Source organism: Centropristis striata, chromosome 8 (genome assembly GCF_030273125.1).
Source record: "Centropristis striata isolate RG_2023a ecotype Rhode Island chromosome 8, C.striata_1.0, whole genome shotgun sequence".
Lineage (NCBI taxonomy): Eukaryota > Metazoa > Chordata > Actinopteri > Perciformes > Serranidae > Centropristis > Centropristis striata.
Window position 1 is genome coordinate 39,672,097 of NC_081524.1, and position 17,004 is coordinate 39,689,100.

General features: G+C 37.2%; 1 protein-coding gene across 1 annotated transcript in view; it reads left to right on the forward strand.

Annotated features, from left to right (window-relative positions):
• Nucleotides 1–712: 712 nt before the first annotated feature.
• LOC131976768 (IgGFc-binding protein) overlaps nucleotides 713–17,004 on the forward strand; it is a 36,450-nt gene continuing 20,158 nt past the window's right edge. Inside the window, exons 1-8 of the mRNA XM_059339922.1 lie at nucleotides 713–758; nucleotides 2,298–3,539; nucleotides 4,486–4,868; nucleotides 6,779–7,358; nucleotides 8,301–8,899; nucleotides 9,451–10,018; nucleotides 13,615–13,880; nucleotides 15,534–15,875. Of these exons, the coding sequence (XP_059195905.1) occupies nucleotides 713–758; nucleotides 2,298–3,539; nucleotides 4,486–4,868; nucleotides 6,779–7,358; nucleotides 8,301–8,899; nucleotides 9,451–10,018; nucleotides 13,615–13,880; nucleotides 15,534–15,875 (4,026 nt within the window). The remainder of the gene's footprint in view (nucleotides 759–2,297; nucleotides 3,540–4,485; nucleotides 4,869–6,778; nucleotides 7,359–8,300; nucleotides 8,900–9,450; nucleotides 10,019–13,614; nucleotides 13,881–15,533; nucleotides 15,876–17,004) is intronic.

Genomic DNA, 17,004 nt, shown 5'->3' on the forward strand with positions numbered 1-17,004 from the left:
TAGACAAATATAATAAAAATAGGTCATAAGAGTTTAATTTAAGAACTAATCTAATGATATATAGCCATTTTCCATGTTTTTCTTGATAACCAAAATTTTTCTCAAGAAAAACATGGAAAATGGCTAGATATCAGCTCTTAAATTAAACTCTTACGAGCTTTTTTGTTATATTTGTACCTTTAGTTGTACCAGGCATTAAAATGAACAAGAAATTAAAGAAAACAAGGGTGGTCTAATAATTTTTTCCCTGACTATAGTTTTTAGTAATATCCATACATACAAATGTTACCTTCTATAGTTGTAATAATTATTTAGGAGGTCATTTAGGGATGCTTGTCAGATTCCAAAGAAAGAAATGACAGAAGGTTCCCGAGATAGATGAATGATTCACCTGGTAGTTGTTATTGGACCTCACACCTATGTCAATATGCTGCGGGGCAGTGCCAGGTTCTGCCTTAATTTGCTTTAGAGGAAGGTTATTGTTTTTTCAAGTTCATTGCTGAGTTTTATGATTTTTCATTGGATGTTTTTGTCCATCAGAGTATATAAAAGAAGGGAACCTTAGAAAACCCTACCAGTCATACCAGCCACTCAGCAGGTAAGCACCGTTTTGTTCTGAGATTTGTTTGCTGAAATAAATGCAATAATATTATTCAGATGATTTTAATTTTAAATTCTTCTGCAACTAATGCAAAACATTTGTTTTTCAGCCATGGGCGCCCTGTTGCTGCTTTGTGCTGTGGGGGCTTTACTCAGCTGTAAGTCCTGCTGATTTTTCTTTTTTAAACTGTGGCAGGTCCAACTTGAATGCTGCTCATTTTAATTTCAATCCAATATATCTGTGCTTGTCTTCTTTCCAATTTGTCAAGAATTTAACCCTATAAAGCCAAGTGTATCATATTAGATACAGTAATTTTTGAGACCTCTACATCATCAAAAACCTGATGTATACATGTGTTGAAGATAAACAAACTGAGCAACAAATTGCACAAAAATACCAGATGTAGCAAAAATGATATGCAGGTTATTGCTGCATTAAAAAACTTCATATCAGCAGATGTATGATGTTGTGTTATATGGAAAAAATATGTATTTTGCATGTTTGAGGAAAAAGGAAAAGTCAAAGTCTTAATAGGTTAAAAATGTTAGGTTTTATATGTTTTTGTCAGTTCAAGAAAAACAAACTGTGAGCAACAAATTGCACAAAAGACCTGATGTATCAAATATGATAAAGATTAGAATTCATATATGCAATTTATTTGTTTTTTAAAATTTGTCAGCAGGTTAATAAGCACTTAATTGAATTTTCTGGCAAATATTTCATGGTTCAGGCTTTATAGGGTTAAGCTGTGTTAAACTGAACAAACACAGTAGTAGAAATCTACTTTTAAAACCATCTTCAACATTCATCAAAAATCCTGTTCAACATTTACAAACTATTAAATCTGACTGAACGTGGCTTTGCTCAATTAATCAACCACAGTAGTATTCTTCAAACCTCGGTGCAGAATTCCCCAGCAGGACATTGTAGCCAAGTGATTGCTCAATTTGAAGCAATTTATCCAGGTTGTCAACCCCATCAGTTGAGAGCATTGTTGTGCGGCCAAACCAGGTGCCTGTGTGAATGAAGCAGAATGTTAAACAGGTGAAGAATTTGAGCGAGCAGCATATAAAGGATAGCCATCTAAATTGAAATTTGCTTTTGTTGGGAATAGCATTTACCTTCAGCTACTATTGAGTTGGAACTATTATACTGAATGGGTGAAACAGGAGTGTAATCTAAATCCCCCAGGCCCTGGCTGAGCCCAGAATATGTTCTTTTCACAGCAAAGGCACAGATATTGATAATATTTCCATTATGCAATTATATTGTCTGCGCAAGTGACTTATTGAGTGCTGCTGAGAAGCAGTCAAGTGACTATTCCTCAGTCTAAATCTCTCACAATGGTTATCAAAGAATAAAGCAAGCCATCCATTATAGAATAGCATTCATCCCTGCTTTAACTTTGAAATGAAGGTATTTTTCAGTCACTTTCCTCTTTGGTGTCATATTGTTTCTTTGTACTGTGTGCGATCCAAGAATTCTCAAGCCAAGTTTTGTATTGCCAGTCTGAGAATCCTTTGATTGCCTTGGCACAAATCGTCTCATTCATTTCCTAATGCCTTTTTGACATGTTTTTCTTCATACAGGAGATTTGTGAAGCACAGTTTTGTACCTGACGACTTCATTTTGGGGCAACTTGAAAAGAACTTCTTCTGACATGTGTTTTTCTGTCTCTGCCCTCTCCGTCTGTCAGGTCCCTGTAATGCTGGATGGGCAGGGAGGGAGTTCGCTCTGTCATTCATGCAGAATTACGCTGCACACTATGACACTCCTCGCTTTCAGCTATACATCACCGCTGCTCAGGCCAACGCTAAAGTGACAGTGCAAGTGGCTCCTTTAAACTTCAGGCAAGAAAAAAATCTAAATGCCGGAGAAGGTTTCACCATCAGCCTCCCTGCTGGCGTGGAGATGTACGGCAGCAGGAAGTCCTCCAACACGGTGACCGTGGAAGCCTCCGCAGATGTGACCGTAACCTCCTTCAACTACAAGCTGTACACGGCAGACACCTCGGTGGTGTATCCCATCTCTGAGTGGGGGACCGAATACTTCATCCTCACACCTTCTGGTACCCCCTACGGTACCTATAAAGAGTTCTCCCTGACAAACGGTAGAGAGAGGAACAGGGTGGAGATCTTCCCCCGCGGCTCCATCAGGTTCCAGGGTCGTTTCTACCGGAGGGACAGCCGGATGGTGGTCGACCTCCAGCCGTTTGAGAGCGTCCAGCTCCAGAGCGTGGATGAACTTTCCGGCACCAGAGTGTCCTCGCAGCACCCTGTTGCCGTGGTCACAGGTCACACTTGCACTTGGCGTTTCTCCAAATGTAACCACGTATACGAGCAGCTGATGCCAGTTAACAAGTGGGGGAGCAGCTTCATCGTGCCTCCTCTGACCTTCCAGACCAGATTTGACAGCGTCTTCATCCAGGCCTCCCAGCCCACCAGAGCCACCGTCCAACAGGGCGACCGTGAAGAAGTGTTGACGTTGACCAGAGGTCAGATCACAGAAATCCACTACCGCAATCCTGAAACGCTGTCCATCCGGGCCGATCACGGCGTCCAGGTCCTCCTGCTCTTCAACGGCGTCACGCTGAGCTGGTCCCAGTATAAAGACCCGTTCTTGATGACCATCCTGCCCACCGATCGCTTCTGCTCCTCTTACTCATTCGAGGCTCTGGAAGGCTTTGAAAACAAAGTCATGATCGTGGCGAAGAACAGCGCGGCGCCAGAGCTGCGTCTGGACGGTACCAATATGCCCCGTGGTGTTGAGTGGAAGAAGGTAGCGGGGACGGATTTCTCCTGGGCCGAGATGTCCTACCAGCAGAACCCCGGCAAGAACAGACACACCTTGTCCAGCTCGGGCTCCCAGTTTGCTGTCTATAGTATCGGAGTCACCCAGATGAATGGTTATGGTTCCCCAGCACAATGTATACAGCCAGGTAAGGTGCACATTCTATATATAAAATATTATATATCTATAAAATATAATAATAATAATAATAATACATATTTTTTTGACATTAAGTGGCTATATATAGAGAGATAATTTCTTATTTTTGAAGTGTTGAGTACCAGGGGAGAGGCCTAGAGAAGTATTTTATACTTCAGCCTACAAGTTAACTGGTTCTTATTTCTATCTTATTACTTAAAACAGGGCAGATGCATGTATATGTATAGGGCTTTATATACTGTATGTCTGTAAATGTTTATGTACATCTGTTTAATGGCGTCTATGTTAGTATGTGTATGAATATGTATATGCATCTAGCCTACGCTGTTTTAGTTTATGTTGTTTATTTTTTTCGGTTCGAAAAGAAGAATTAATAAAATCAGTTCATAAGCATATGGGTTATTATAATAAAAAACACAAAAACACAAATTAATTTGAATGAATTTATAAAGAAAAAGGACTCTGGGAGGTGTGAGCACCAGGGCCTGTGTTAGAGGAGACGGTGAGATTCCCCTCATACACCACGTATGGGAGGACACCTGGAACAGTCTTCCCTCCACAATAAGGGGATGTCCTACTTACTATTCCTTTAAAGGAAATCTGAAACAATGGCTCAAATCACATCAAAAGTGTGACCACTAACTGGACTTGAGACGACTTGAACATTACTTTTTATTGCATAGTTATATTATATATCCTGTCTGGGTCTGTGTGTGTTGTGTTGTGTGTGTGTTGTCTTACCTATGTACTTGCTGTCTTTTATATTTGTATTTATTTTTAATTTTTTAGGGACTACAGATGCAAACTAGCAGCCTTGCTATAATACAAAGATGTTTATCGATGTTCATTAATGTGCACTGTTTATCCAAAAATAAAGTATTCGTATTCGTATTCGTAATTGAAATGATGTGGGCTTTACTTGTGTATTATTTCAGGTAATTCAGGTGGTGGTGGTGGTGGATCAGGAGGTGGATCTCTGTCGTGCAGTAGTATCACCTGCAGTGCCAATGAGGTGTGTGAAGTTAAGGGGGGGTTTCCCTCCTGTGTCCCCAAACCGGTGGAGAAGAAGCCTGGGACCTGCTGGGCCCAGGGAGACCCCCACTACCACTCCTTTGACGGCCGTCACTTTAACTTCATGGGTACCTGCACGTACGTCATCGCTAAGAACTGTGGGAAGGACGATCACCTGCCGCCCTTTGAGGTCCTCGCCCAGAATGAGAACAGGGGAAGCCTCAGGGTGTCCTATGTTGCCGTGGTAACAGTGAAGGTGTATGGCGTCACCATCACAGTGGTCCGGTCTGAGACGGGCCGTGTGAGGGTAAGGCTTGTTTTATTTCTAGTTGGTAAAAGATTATTCCTTTAAACATTTTGACATTTTATTCCAAACACTACATATATATATATATATATATATATTTATTTTTATATATATATATATTTATTTTTATATATATATATATTTATATATATATATATTTATTTATTTATATATATATATATTTATTTTTATATATATATATTTATATATATATATATATATATATATATATATATATATATATTTATTTATTTATATATATATATATACATATATTTAATTTTATTTTTATATATATATACATATATTTAATTTTATATATACATATATATTTGATTTTATATATATATACATATATTTAATTTTTTATATATATATATATTTAATTTTATATATATTTATACATATATATATTTAATTATTTATATATATATATATATATATATATATATATATATATATATTTAATTTTATATATACATATATTTAATTTTATATATATACAATGTAATGTAATGAATCTATAGTCTATAGTAATCAGAACAATTTGGGTCCACCAATAATAAAAAAATAGTCCAAAGAGACCATTTGTCTAACAAAAACACAAGTGTATTATTTGTTCATTATTGAACTCAATGTAAAGTCATGCTTTAAAACACAATGCATGTATTTTGTTAGTTTAGCAAAATTCTAAATTTTGAAACTAAATTATCTCCAGAAAACAGGATGTTCAAAGTCTCATAAGTCAGGAGCAGGATGCATTATGAGATAACTGTATCATTAGAAAATCAAATCACAATAGTTCATAAATCAGTATTTCCCCATTTCCCTTCCATTGACATTCAGATTCAGGATAAATCTTTATAATATTTTGACATGTCTAACTAATATGATATCTCATGCTCACTTTCAACACATTTAACACACAAATTATGTACTTTAGCAACATGAATAATAGATTAAAATGTGCCACATGCATCCACCTTGTATTGTGGTCTTCTATGCTCACTCTGGCTCTCCTGTAGTCTACTGTAGATGATTTAAAACACTGCGGTTGGCTTATAGACATTTAATTAAGTAAATTTGTGGATTTGGGTGGAGTCAGATGACAGCTATCATAAATCTAGACATCGTAGAAAAGTAATGTCTATTGGAATGGACAGGGGATGTTAACGGTTTAATTATTTCATGGTGTGATGCATTAACCCATTGAAGCCTGGAAAGTGGATACGTCGTTTTTGTAGTATTTGTATAAGCTCCCAAATACTTTTTGAATTTCATTTCTATCTGCTACACTGTAAAAAAAATCTGTTTAATTTACGGTAAAATACCGGCAGCTGTGGTTGCCAGAACTTCACCGTAAAAATGACAGTGAGTGGATTTTCTATTCTTAATTTAAATGTAAATATCAGCAAAAACTGTAATTTAGACTGAGTATTCCTGTTATTTTTAGGGTAATTGTGTCATTCATTCACACATCATGGTATTTCTCCATAAATTTTGCATGAAAATGTTATATTTTTACAGTGAAACTGTGTTTCTTCCACTTTATGGCAGAAAAAAAGTAAAAGTTTTGTGCTATTCTTTGATTTGATTTTGATTAATTAAAAGTGTCTAATATGGTGATATACAATTTTTTATTTTACGCCCTATTTCTGATGTATTTGACAGTGTTTTACTGTTATTTCTACAAAGATTTTTTACAGTGTACAGAGGCTGAAAAATCTATTATTTAGTAGAAGCGTTGACACTTCTGTTGAATTTCCAGAAAAACTTCAGGTTTTAGGGGCTTATTTTAAAATCACCCAGAGGTTTTACAGGCAGTTTCAGGCCTCAGTGGGTTAAAACACATACATATCAATCAATAAATGACTGTAATACACTCCTATTTTCCATTTCCTCATGTACAGATTGACAACAGTCTGTGGAGTTTGCCTGTATCCTTGAACAACGGTAAACTGACCCTGTTCCAGAGCGGTCGCTCTGTGGTGATTGAGACAGATTTTGGCCTGACGGTCCGTTACGACTGGGAACATTATCTGGTTGTCACTCTGTCGGGCAGTTATGCCGGTAAGACCTGTGGTCTCTGTGGCAACTTCAACGGCAACCCCAACGATGATTTCACCACACCCTCGGGCACCCAGGCGGGCGGGGCCGTGGCCTTCGGGAGCAGCTGGAAGGTCCCGGGGCTGGTGGAGGACCCGCTGTGCAAAGACGAGTGTGTGGGCGGGTGTGAGCGCTGTGAGGACAGCCTGATGAAGAGGTGGGAGGGGGACTTGTTTTGTGGGCTCATCACAATGATAATTAACGGGCCGTTCAGCAAATGTCATGCCGTCATCGACCCACAAGCGTACCTGGAGAACTGTAAATATGACGTCTGCATGGGAGGAGGCCTCCGACACTTCCTCTGCAGGGCGCTGGAGGCTTACACTGAAGCCTGCCAGGCTGCAGGCATCCAGGTTCATGACTGGAGGAAAATGGCAAAATGCCGTAAGTGATGTTAACTAAATGAACTCAAAAGTTAACCCATTGAAGCAACATGGTCTCACAGAAATCCGTGAAATAGCCACGGATTTCGCTTAACTCAAAATCCGTGGAATAGCCACGGAATCACTCAAATTTCCGTGAAACTGACACGGATTTGGCTACAATGCAAGTTAATGACAGTCATATTTTTCTGGCGAGATCTTCACCACAAAGTGATTATGTACATTCACTGAGTGAAGATTTAGAAAATAAAACATATATTTCTCGCTAGAAATGTGATCAACATCCATTTTTTATGCAGAAACTAAGTCAAAATATAGATTTTTCACTAAAAATGAGAGAACTGTCCGCCATGTTTTTTCTTGAAAGTCACATGACTTGGAACAAACCAATAGGAACAAATATCCATGGAATAGCCACGGGATATGACTGTCATTAACTTGCATTGTAGCGAAATCCGTGGCTATTTCACGGATTTCTGTGAGACCAGGTTGCATTGAAGCCTGGAAAGCGGATATGTCGTGTATAAGCTCCCAAATACTTTTTGAATTTCATTTCTATCTGCTACAGAAGCTGAAAAATCTATTATTTAGTAGAAGTGTTGACACTTCTGTTGAATTTCCAGAAAAACTTCAGGTTTTAGGGGCTTATTTTAAAATCAATTAAATTCAATTCAATTGGCTTTATTGGCATGACGTAACAATGTATATATTGCCAAAGCAACCATCAGAAAAAAAGATAACAAGATAAGGAAAGCAATATTTACAATAAATTATTATAATTCTGTTATTCATTTTAAAAGAAAAGAAAAACTAATAACAATAAAAGAAAGCAATATGTACAATCGCCCAGAGGTTTTACAGGCAGTTTCCGGCCTCAATGGGTTAATCCACTGTTTTTGCTTGCTTTTTTTCCTTTTATTCATCACTCTTTCTTTCCCTAAAGCTGCTAAATGTCCAGCAAACAGCCACTATGAGCTGTGTGGTAATGCCTGTCCTGCCACCTGCTCTGACCCCGATGCTCCCTCCAAATGCAAACGCACCTGTGTGGAGACCTGCACCTGTAACGCCGGCTTCGTTCTGAGCGGAGGTCGCTGCGAGCCCGTCGCTAAGTGTGGCTGCGTCTACGAGGGTCGCAGCGTCCCTGCCGGGGAATCCTTCTGGGCCGACCAGGGCTGCAGGCGGAGGTGTAAATGTGTCTCTGGGAGCCGGCGGGTGGAGTGCCAGGATAAAGGCTGCGGTGCAGGGCAGCAGTGTAAGGTGGTGGAGGGCATCAGGAAGTGCCAGGCGGTGTCCCACAGCACCTGCCAGGCCACAGGTGACCCCCACTACATGACCTTTGACAAGAAGAAGTTTAACTTCCAGGGCACATGTGTGTACCAGCTGGCTGCTCTGTGCTCCAAGGACCCGGAGCTGGTGCCCTTTGAAGTGCTGGTGCAGAACGACTACCGGGGCAGCAAGGTGGTGTCTTACACCAAGCTGGTGGAGGTCAAAGTTCACGGCCTCAGCATCGTCATTACCAAGACACACAAGGGCCTGATTATGGTAAGAACTATATCATGTTTAGTATATGAACAGTTTAATCTTTCCCGTGCATCCCTTTAAGACAGGGGTGTCAAACTCAAATACACAATGGGCCAAAATTTAAAACTAAATAGTGCAGACATGCAAAATCAAATTTCAAATAAAAAACACATCAATATCATTAATTTATTAAATAAAAATTATTTATTATTATAATTTGGCTATTCCAACATACAAAGTGATTATGTACATTCACTGAGTGAATATTTAGAAAATAAAACATATATTTCTCGCTAGAAATGTGATCAAAATCCATTTTTATGCAGCAACTAAGTCAAAATATTGATTTTTTTCAACTGTCCGCCATGTTTTTTGTTCTTACCGCCGGGACCTTGAAAGTCACGTGACTTGGAACAAACCAATAGGAACAAATATCCATGGAATAGCCACGGGATATGACTGTCATTAACTTGCATTGTAGCGAAATCCGTGTCAGTTTCACGGATTCCTGTGAGACCAGGTTCACTTAACATTCAGTCTCTGTGCATATACAACTGTGTGTTCTTGTCCAGGTGAATAATGAGCTGCTCAACCTGCCCGTCACCCTGGATGAAGGTCAGGTGTCTGTGCGTAAGAGTGGCTGGTCAGCCGTCGTCACGACAACCTTTGGCCTCAAAGTGTCTTTCAACTGGAACAGCGCTGTGTATGTGACGCTACCAAGCAACTACATGGGAGCCGTCTGTGGCCTCTGTGGCAATTACAACGGCAAAGCGCAGGACGACCTGATTCCAAAGAACGGTGATAAACCCGTCTCGCCAGAAAAGTTTGGCGTCAGCTGGCGAGTGGCAGAGATCCCAGGGTGTGTCGAAGGCTGTAAAGGGGTGTGTCCTGATTGTGATATTACCCAGAAGGTTCAATATGAAAAGAATGATTTCTGTGGAATAATTAGAGACCCCAAAGGGCCGTTCCGTGACTGCCACGCCAAGGTGGACCCAGCTGGCTTCTTTGAAGACTGTGTTTATGACGTTTGCTTGTATAAAGGCAGGAAGGACGTGCTGTGTGAGGCTATTACATCATACACATCTGCCTGCCAGGCCGAGGGCGCCAAGGTGCACAGCTGGAGGAGCAGCCACTTCTGTGGTGAGAATATTGTTTATTGTTTATTGTTAACCCTCTATGGTACGCATTATGATGCCAGATAGTTGTCTTAAAATAGACTAAATAAACATAACCTGAAAAAACTATTCAGAAGTTTTTGGGGTTTGTTGTACCATAACGGTGCACAAGTGAAAAAGAGAGTTTTTAAAATTAATTTTAACATAATTTATTTAATAAACATGTGTACGAGATTCAGTAGCTTCAACATGGTACAATACATAACATTTTAAATTTAAAAACATTATAAAAGGAACTTTTTTAACCGGTTTCTTGTCTGAATGTTGCCTGTAGGAAACATTGTACCATTGAACCAACGACCCATTGAAATGAATGTCTTGAACAGTCTAAGTGTATGAAACGATAAAAAATGAAAGTTTACTCACCTATATATTTTTTTCCAGATGGAAAAGGGCCAGGAAATGACGTTTTGAGTGATTTTTTGCGGCACAAAATGGCAAAGTTGTTTCCTTTGGAAAAGTCTGCAAAATAGTGTTTCAATATGGCCTCCTGGAGGTCATGTGACAAATCAAAGCATTGCTGCTGGTTACCTATACTCTTCCCTCTTTTTTAAAGTATCGCAGCACTCAAAAAGATGCATTGTAGAATTTGACAGGCCAAAAAGGGGGATGTTGCCTGAGGTCAACACCGTACCATAGAGGGTTAAAAAAGATCCCCATTAGCTGTCACCAAAAGTGGGAGGAGCTAGTCTTCCTGGGGTCTACAAGACAAAACAAAAATCACTTAACAATTAAACATTGTAATTACATTATGACATTATTATACACGTCATCACACTGTAAAAAAAAATCTGTTTAATTTACGGTAAAATACCGGCAGCTGTGGTTGCCAGAACTTCACTGTAAAAAATACAGTGAGCGTATGTAAATGTAAATATCAGTAAAAACTGTAATTTATACTGAATAATCCCATTACTTTTAGGATAATTGTGTCATCATGGTATTTCTCCATTAATTTTACATCAAAATTTTATATTTTTACACTAAAACTGTGTTTTCTGCAGTTTATGGCAGTTGAATTTAAAGTTTTATGATATTCTTTGATTTACAGTAATTTACATTTACATTTAGTCATTTAGCAGACGCTTTTATCCAAAGCGACTTACAGGAATTAAAAGTATTCACTACGGTGATGTACAATGTTTAATTTGACAACCTATTTCTGATGCAATTTGACAGTGTTTTACTGTCATTTCTACAAAGGTTTTTTACAGTGTAGAAATCATTCCGAATAAGTTATTAAATTCATATCTATTACATTAATTCTCACTTTCATACAGTAAATATGTTAATTCACTACTCACAAATTTAAATAGTGCATTCTCAATTAATAATTAAAAGATACTTTACTATTCAGTTCACGTATATTCAGAATAGATGCATTCATTTCAATAATCAAGGCAAAGTGAATAATAAATAATAATAATACATTTTATTTGTAATGCACTTTACATTACAGGAAATCTCAAAGTGCTACAGGTTAAAAGCATAACATTCTAATTATAAAAAGGATAAAAAAGGGGAAAAAAACAGCTAAAAACAGAAAACATGCATAATCTAAAAACCATCTAGATGGGAGGAAGTGAGCATCTTTTACTGAAGCAGTGTAGAAAGTATAACCATGATAATCATCACTTTATAATAAGCATCATTATTTATTGTTCATTTAACTTTAGAGAAGTCATTTTACTGTTAACAATAAAATTATAATAAGGTTTACTGCTATGTGAAATACCAATTACAGCATTGGGAAAAAAAGGCTTAATTTTGTTGTTTAAGAGTCAATAGCATTTACTTAACAATTTAACATTTATTATTTTATTATTTTATTATTGTGAAGTGTTGCCCAAAAAATATTTAGAGGAATAAAACGGCACAATAAACATAATTAGTTTCTTTACTGCTCTTATGAATATTACACTTAATGTGTGTTATTCTAGTATACTTTGCTGCCTCCAAAAGGAATCTGCACTCTACATTAACCCATAGGAACCTATGGTGACACCCTGGTAACAAACACTTTAAATCTTCTAGAATCTAAGTTTAAACCCATTTAACAGTTCTAACCCATTAATAAGGTGTCCTGTATTGCATTTAACTTTTTCCGACCATATTTCCTGTCCTGTCACAATTTTGATATATGTTATGGAGATGCAAACAAAAAGGCAATTTATTTATTATTATTTTGTTACTTAAAAACAAATCTGAAAAACAATTGGTTGTTAAACAGCACTATTAATGTCACAATTTTGATATATGTTGTGGAGATGCAAAGAAAAAAAGGCAAATTTGTGTTTGTGAGTAATTTTGAAAGGAAAGTCAAAGTTTAATTGGTTAAAAATATTTTAAGGTTGCACGAAAAGACCCGGTGTATCAAATATGATGCAAATTAGAATTCATACATGCAAATTGATAGATTTTTTTTTGTTTGTTTTTTTGGTTAGCAGGTTCAATAAACATAAATAGAATTTTCTGGCAATTGTTTCATGGTTCAGGCTTTATAGGGTTAAAAACATCATAAATGTGTTCTATGTGGTCCACTTGGTCTGTGGTATATCCCCCATCATTTTCCTTGAAGGATATTTGGGTCTGGGTTCTTATTAGTCAGGCGGCTTACCCATATAAAGTCTATGAGAAACTCAATATCTTCCAAGCCAATTAGAAGGTTAATCCTGGTGTCAAAATCTACATTTTCTGTGTCAAGGAATCATTTAAAGCTATTGAAAATATCACTAGATAATTATTTGATCAAATAGATATGTTCTTTTTCACCCAGACTGGTTGCAGCAGGGAATCCTGAGCTGAAAATGAATCTATGTTCACGGGAGAGTGCGGATTAGCTGCAATGTACACTGCTCAAAAAAAAATCAAGGGAACGCTTTAATCTCATGTCAGATCTCTAGTGATATTCTCAATAGCTTTAAATCAAAGGTCTCAAACTCGCGGCCCGCGGGCCAATTGCGGCCCTCCTGACGATATTTTGTGGCCCCCACCTTGATATGAAAGTTTAATGTGAGTTTTATTTGAATGACACTTTACCGTGTTGTGTGACGAAGGTCCCTTTAATTACTTTTTTTGGTAATTTTGTGTCTTTTTAAAAATAATAATTTTGTGTCTTTTTGGTAATTCTGTGTCTTTTTTTGGTAATTTTGTGTATTTTTTGGGTAATTTTGTGTCTTTTTTAAAATAATTTTATGTATTTTTTGGTCATTTTGATACTGCCTCCAGCGGCCCCCAGGTAATTTGAGTTTGAGACCCCTGCTTTAAATGATTCCTTGAGCCAGAAAATGCATATTTTGACACCAAGATTGACCTTTTAAGTGGATTGGAAGATATATTGGTTCTCATAGACTTTATATGGGTGCCATCTCCGATCCACAATCTTGAAGAAAATTTAAACCTATGGTGATAGAGAGCATGTGGAAAAAATTTGGTGCTTTTGTCCGTCGTGTCCCCTTTATTCTTATATCTGGTCCTAAGCCGCCTGACTTTATGGGTTAAAATGTCTCCAGTACATAAGAAATCACTAACGTTGTCTTCTTTTCTGTCCCTTGTGTGCAGCTGTGAAGTGTTCGGTCCACAGCCACTATGACATTTGTGCCACCAGCTGTCCGGCCACTTGCCAGACTCTGAGCCCTCCTGCAGGCTGCCGGGCTCAGTGTGACGAGGGCTGCGCCTGTGACGAAGGCTTCATCCTCAGCGGAGATCACTGCGTTCCCTTCTCGCAGTGCGGCTGCGTCCACAACGACCGCTACTACCGCGTCGGCCAAGTGTTTTACCCCAACGGGCAATGCCAGGAGGAGTGCAAGTGTGCACAAGATGGAGAGGTAACGGATATTAACCCTTTATCAGGCAAAGAACTATATTTGGTAACTTCAGGTGATATTTAGAGGAAAAAGTTGCAAATTTACTAGATTAAAGTGGCAAATCTGCGCAAAAAAGTCGCAGATTTACGAGAATTTTTTTTTTTACTGAAATAAGGTCCGTTGTTAACACAAGTTTAAGAGATTTTTGTGTTTGTTGTACAACATAAAACACGTTAGTACCCCCACTTGTGAAGTTTTTACGCGTCCCTAAGAAGACGGTTGCTAACAAGTGGCTAAATGAGTCTACAGTGGTTGTCAAACATTAAACATCATCACGTCGGACACGGGCGGAAATTCTCTCACTAGTCCGCCTTACAGCCTCTAGTTGTGTTTTTCAGTGCTGTTGCAAAACTCGTAATTGTAGATTATTTTAATAAACAATGTATAAGCCTACGGTTTGGCTAGCTTGTCAAATCCGCTGGTTAGCTTGTCGGAGACTGTCTTAACCCTTTATCAGGCAAAGAACTATATTTGGTAACTTCAGGTAATATTTAGAGGAAAAAGTTGCAAATATACTAGATTAAAGTGGCAAATCTGCGTGAAAAAAGTCACAGATTTACGAGAAAAAAGTGGAAAATCTCCCAGATTCACCACTTTAACCCTTAATAGGACACTCATTGAAATACTTGCAAATTCCAAATTGCAACCCTAGAGAATATTGGAGGATATTACATACTGACAGAATGTGTAAAAAAAAAAAAAAACATACGAAAATAATATTTTGAGAAAAAAGTTTACAAGATTAAAGTTGCAAATCTACGAGAAAATCCTTGGCTTTCTTTTCTACTTTTTTTTTTTTTCAATTTTATTTTTTTTACCCTTTTATTTGTTTTTTTTTATCTCTAACTCTGTTTTGGATTGAGCTTTTATTACTATTTTATTCTATTTTATTTTATTGTTTTACTGTTTTTATTATTTTATTGTTTTTCATTGTTTTTATTTATACCTATTTGTGTATGATGTATTCTATTTTAATAACTGTTCAGCACTTTGGTCAACTGAGGTTGTTTTTCAAATGTGCTTTATAAATAAACTTTGACTTGACTTGACTTGAAAAAAGTTGCAGATTTAAGAGATTTAAAGTGGCAAATCTGCGTGAAAAAAGTCACAGATGTACGAGAAAAAAGTGGAAAAAAACAACTTTTTCTCCCAGATTCACCACTTTAACCCTTAATAGGGCACTCATTGAAATACTTGCAAATTCCAAATTTCAACCCTAGAGAATATTGGAGGATATTACATACTGACAGAATGTGTAAAAAGAAAAAAACATACGGAAATAATATTTTGAGAAAAAAGTTTACAAGATTAAAGCGGCAAATCTACGAGAAAAAAATGTGCAGATTTATGAGATTTAAAGTGGTGAATCTGGGAGAAAAAACTTGCTTTTTTCCCCACTTTTTTCTCGTAAATCTGCAACTTTTTTCTTGTAGATTTGCCACTTTAATCTAGTAAAATTGCAACTTTTTTCTCGAAATATTACCTCAAGTTACCAAATATAGTTCGTTGCCTAAAAGGATTAAAGTGGATCATTTGAAAGATCTGATACTGACCAGTGGGAACTTGAAGGATGAAAATTAATTTGTTATATGTTTTAATGCTTTTTTTCCTCAGGTTGTGTGCAAGAAGTTCACCTGCGGCCCTAATGAGAAGTGTAAAGTGGAGGACGGCGTCCAGAAATGCCATCCTGTTGGTAAAGGGGTGTGCCACGCCGCTGGTGACCCCCATTACCGCTCTTTTGATGGCCGCAGATTTGATTTCCAGGGCACTTGCACTTACACGCTCTCCAAAAGCTGTGGGCTGGAGGGCAGCCACCTGGTGGCCTTCTCAGTCCAGGTGGAGAATGTGAAGTGGGACCGCATGATGAACAACAAAGTGGTTTCTGTCACCAAGCTGGTGGCTGTGGAGGTCTACGGCTACACCCTCATCCTGAGGAACAACATGTTTGGAGTCCTGGTGAGTGAAGACACTTTTTTGGAATCCAGTTAAATGCATTATTTGTATTATTTATTGAGAGATGTAGACCATCATAGTCTAGACCAGGGGTCTCAAAATCAAATTAGCTGGGGGCTGCTGGAGTCAGTATCAAAGTGACCAAAAAAGACACAAAATGACAGAAAAAAAACTAAATTACTTAAAAAAGACACAAAATGACCAAAAAAAGAGACAAAATTACAGAAAAAAACATTAAATGACTTTAAAAAGACACAAAATGGCCAAAAATACACAGGACTACCAAAAAAGACACAAAATTATTTTTAAAAAGACACAAAACTACCCAAAAAGACACAAAATTATTTTTTTTAAAAGACACAAAATGACCCCAAAAAAGACACAAAATTACCAAAAAAAGACACACAATTACAAAAAAAACCACAGAATTACCAAAAACGACACAATATTAATTTAAAAAGACACACAATTATTAAAAAAACACACAAAAGTATTTAAAAAAGACAAAAAAATATTTTTAAAAATACACAAAACTACCCAAAAAGACACAAAATTATATTTTTTTAAAAGACACAAAATGACCCAAAAAAAGACACAAAATTACCAAAAACGACACAAAATTATTTTAAAAAGACACAATTATTACCAAAATTACCAAAAAAAAAAGTAATTAAAGGGACCTTCCACACATAACACGGTAAAGTGCCATGGTTCTCAAACTCGCGGCCCGCGGGCCAATTGTGGCCCTCGTGACTATATTTTGTGGCCCCCACCTTGATATGAAAGTTTAATGTGAGTTTTATATGAATGGCACTTTACCGTGTTGTGTGTGGAAGGTTCCTTTAATTCCTTTTTTTTTGGTCATTTTGTGTCTTATTTTAAATAATTTTGTGTCTTTTTTTGGTCATTTTGTTTCTTCTTTAAGTATTTTAGTGTTTTTCTGTCATTTTGTGTCTTTTTTGTAATTTTGTATCTTTTTTTGGTCATTTAGTGTCTTTTTTTGGTAATTTTGTTTCTTCTTTAAGTAATTTAGTTTTTTTTCTATCCTTTGGGTCTTTTTTGTGTCTTTTTAAAAATAATTTTGTGTATTTTTTTGGTCATTCTGTGCATTTTTTGGTCATATTGTGTCTTT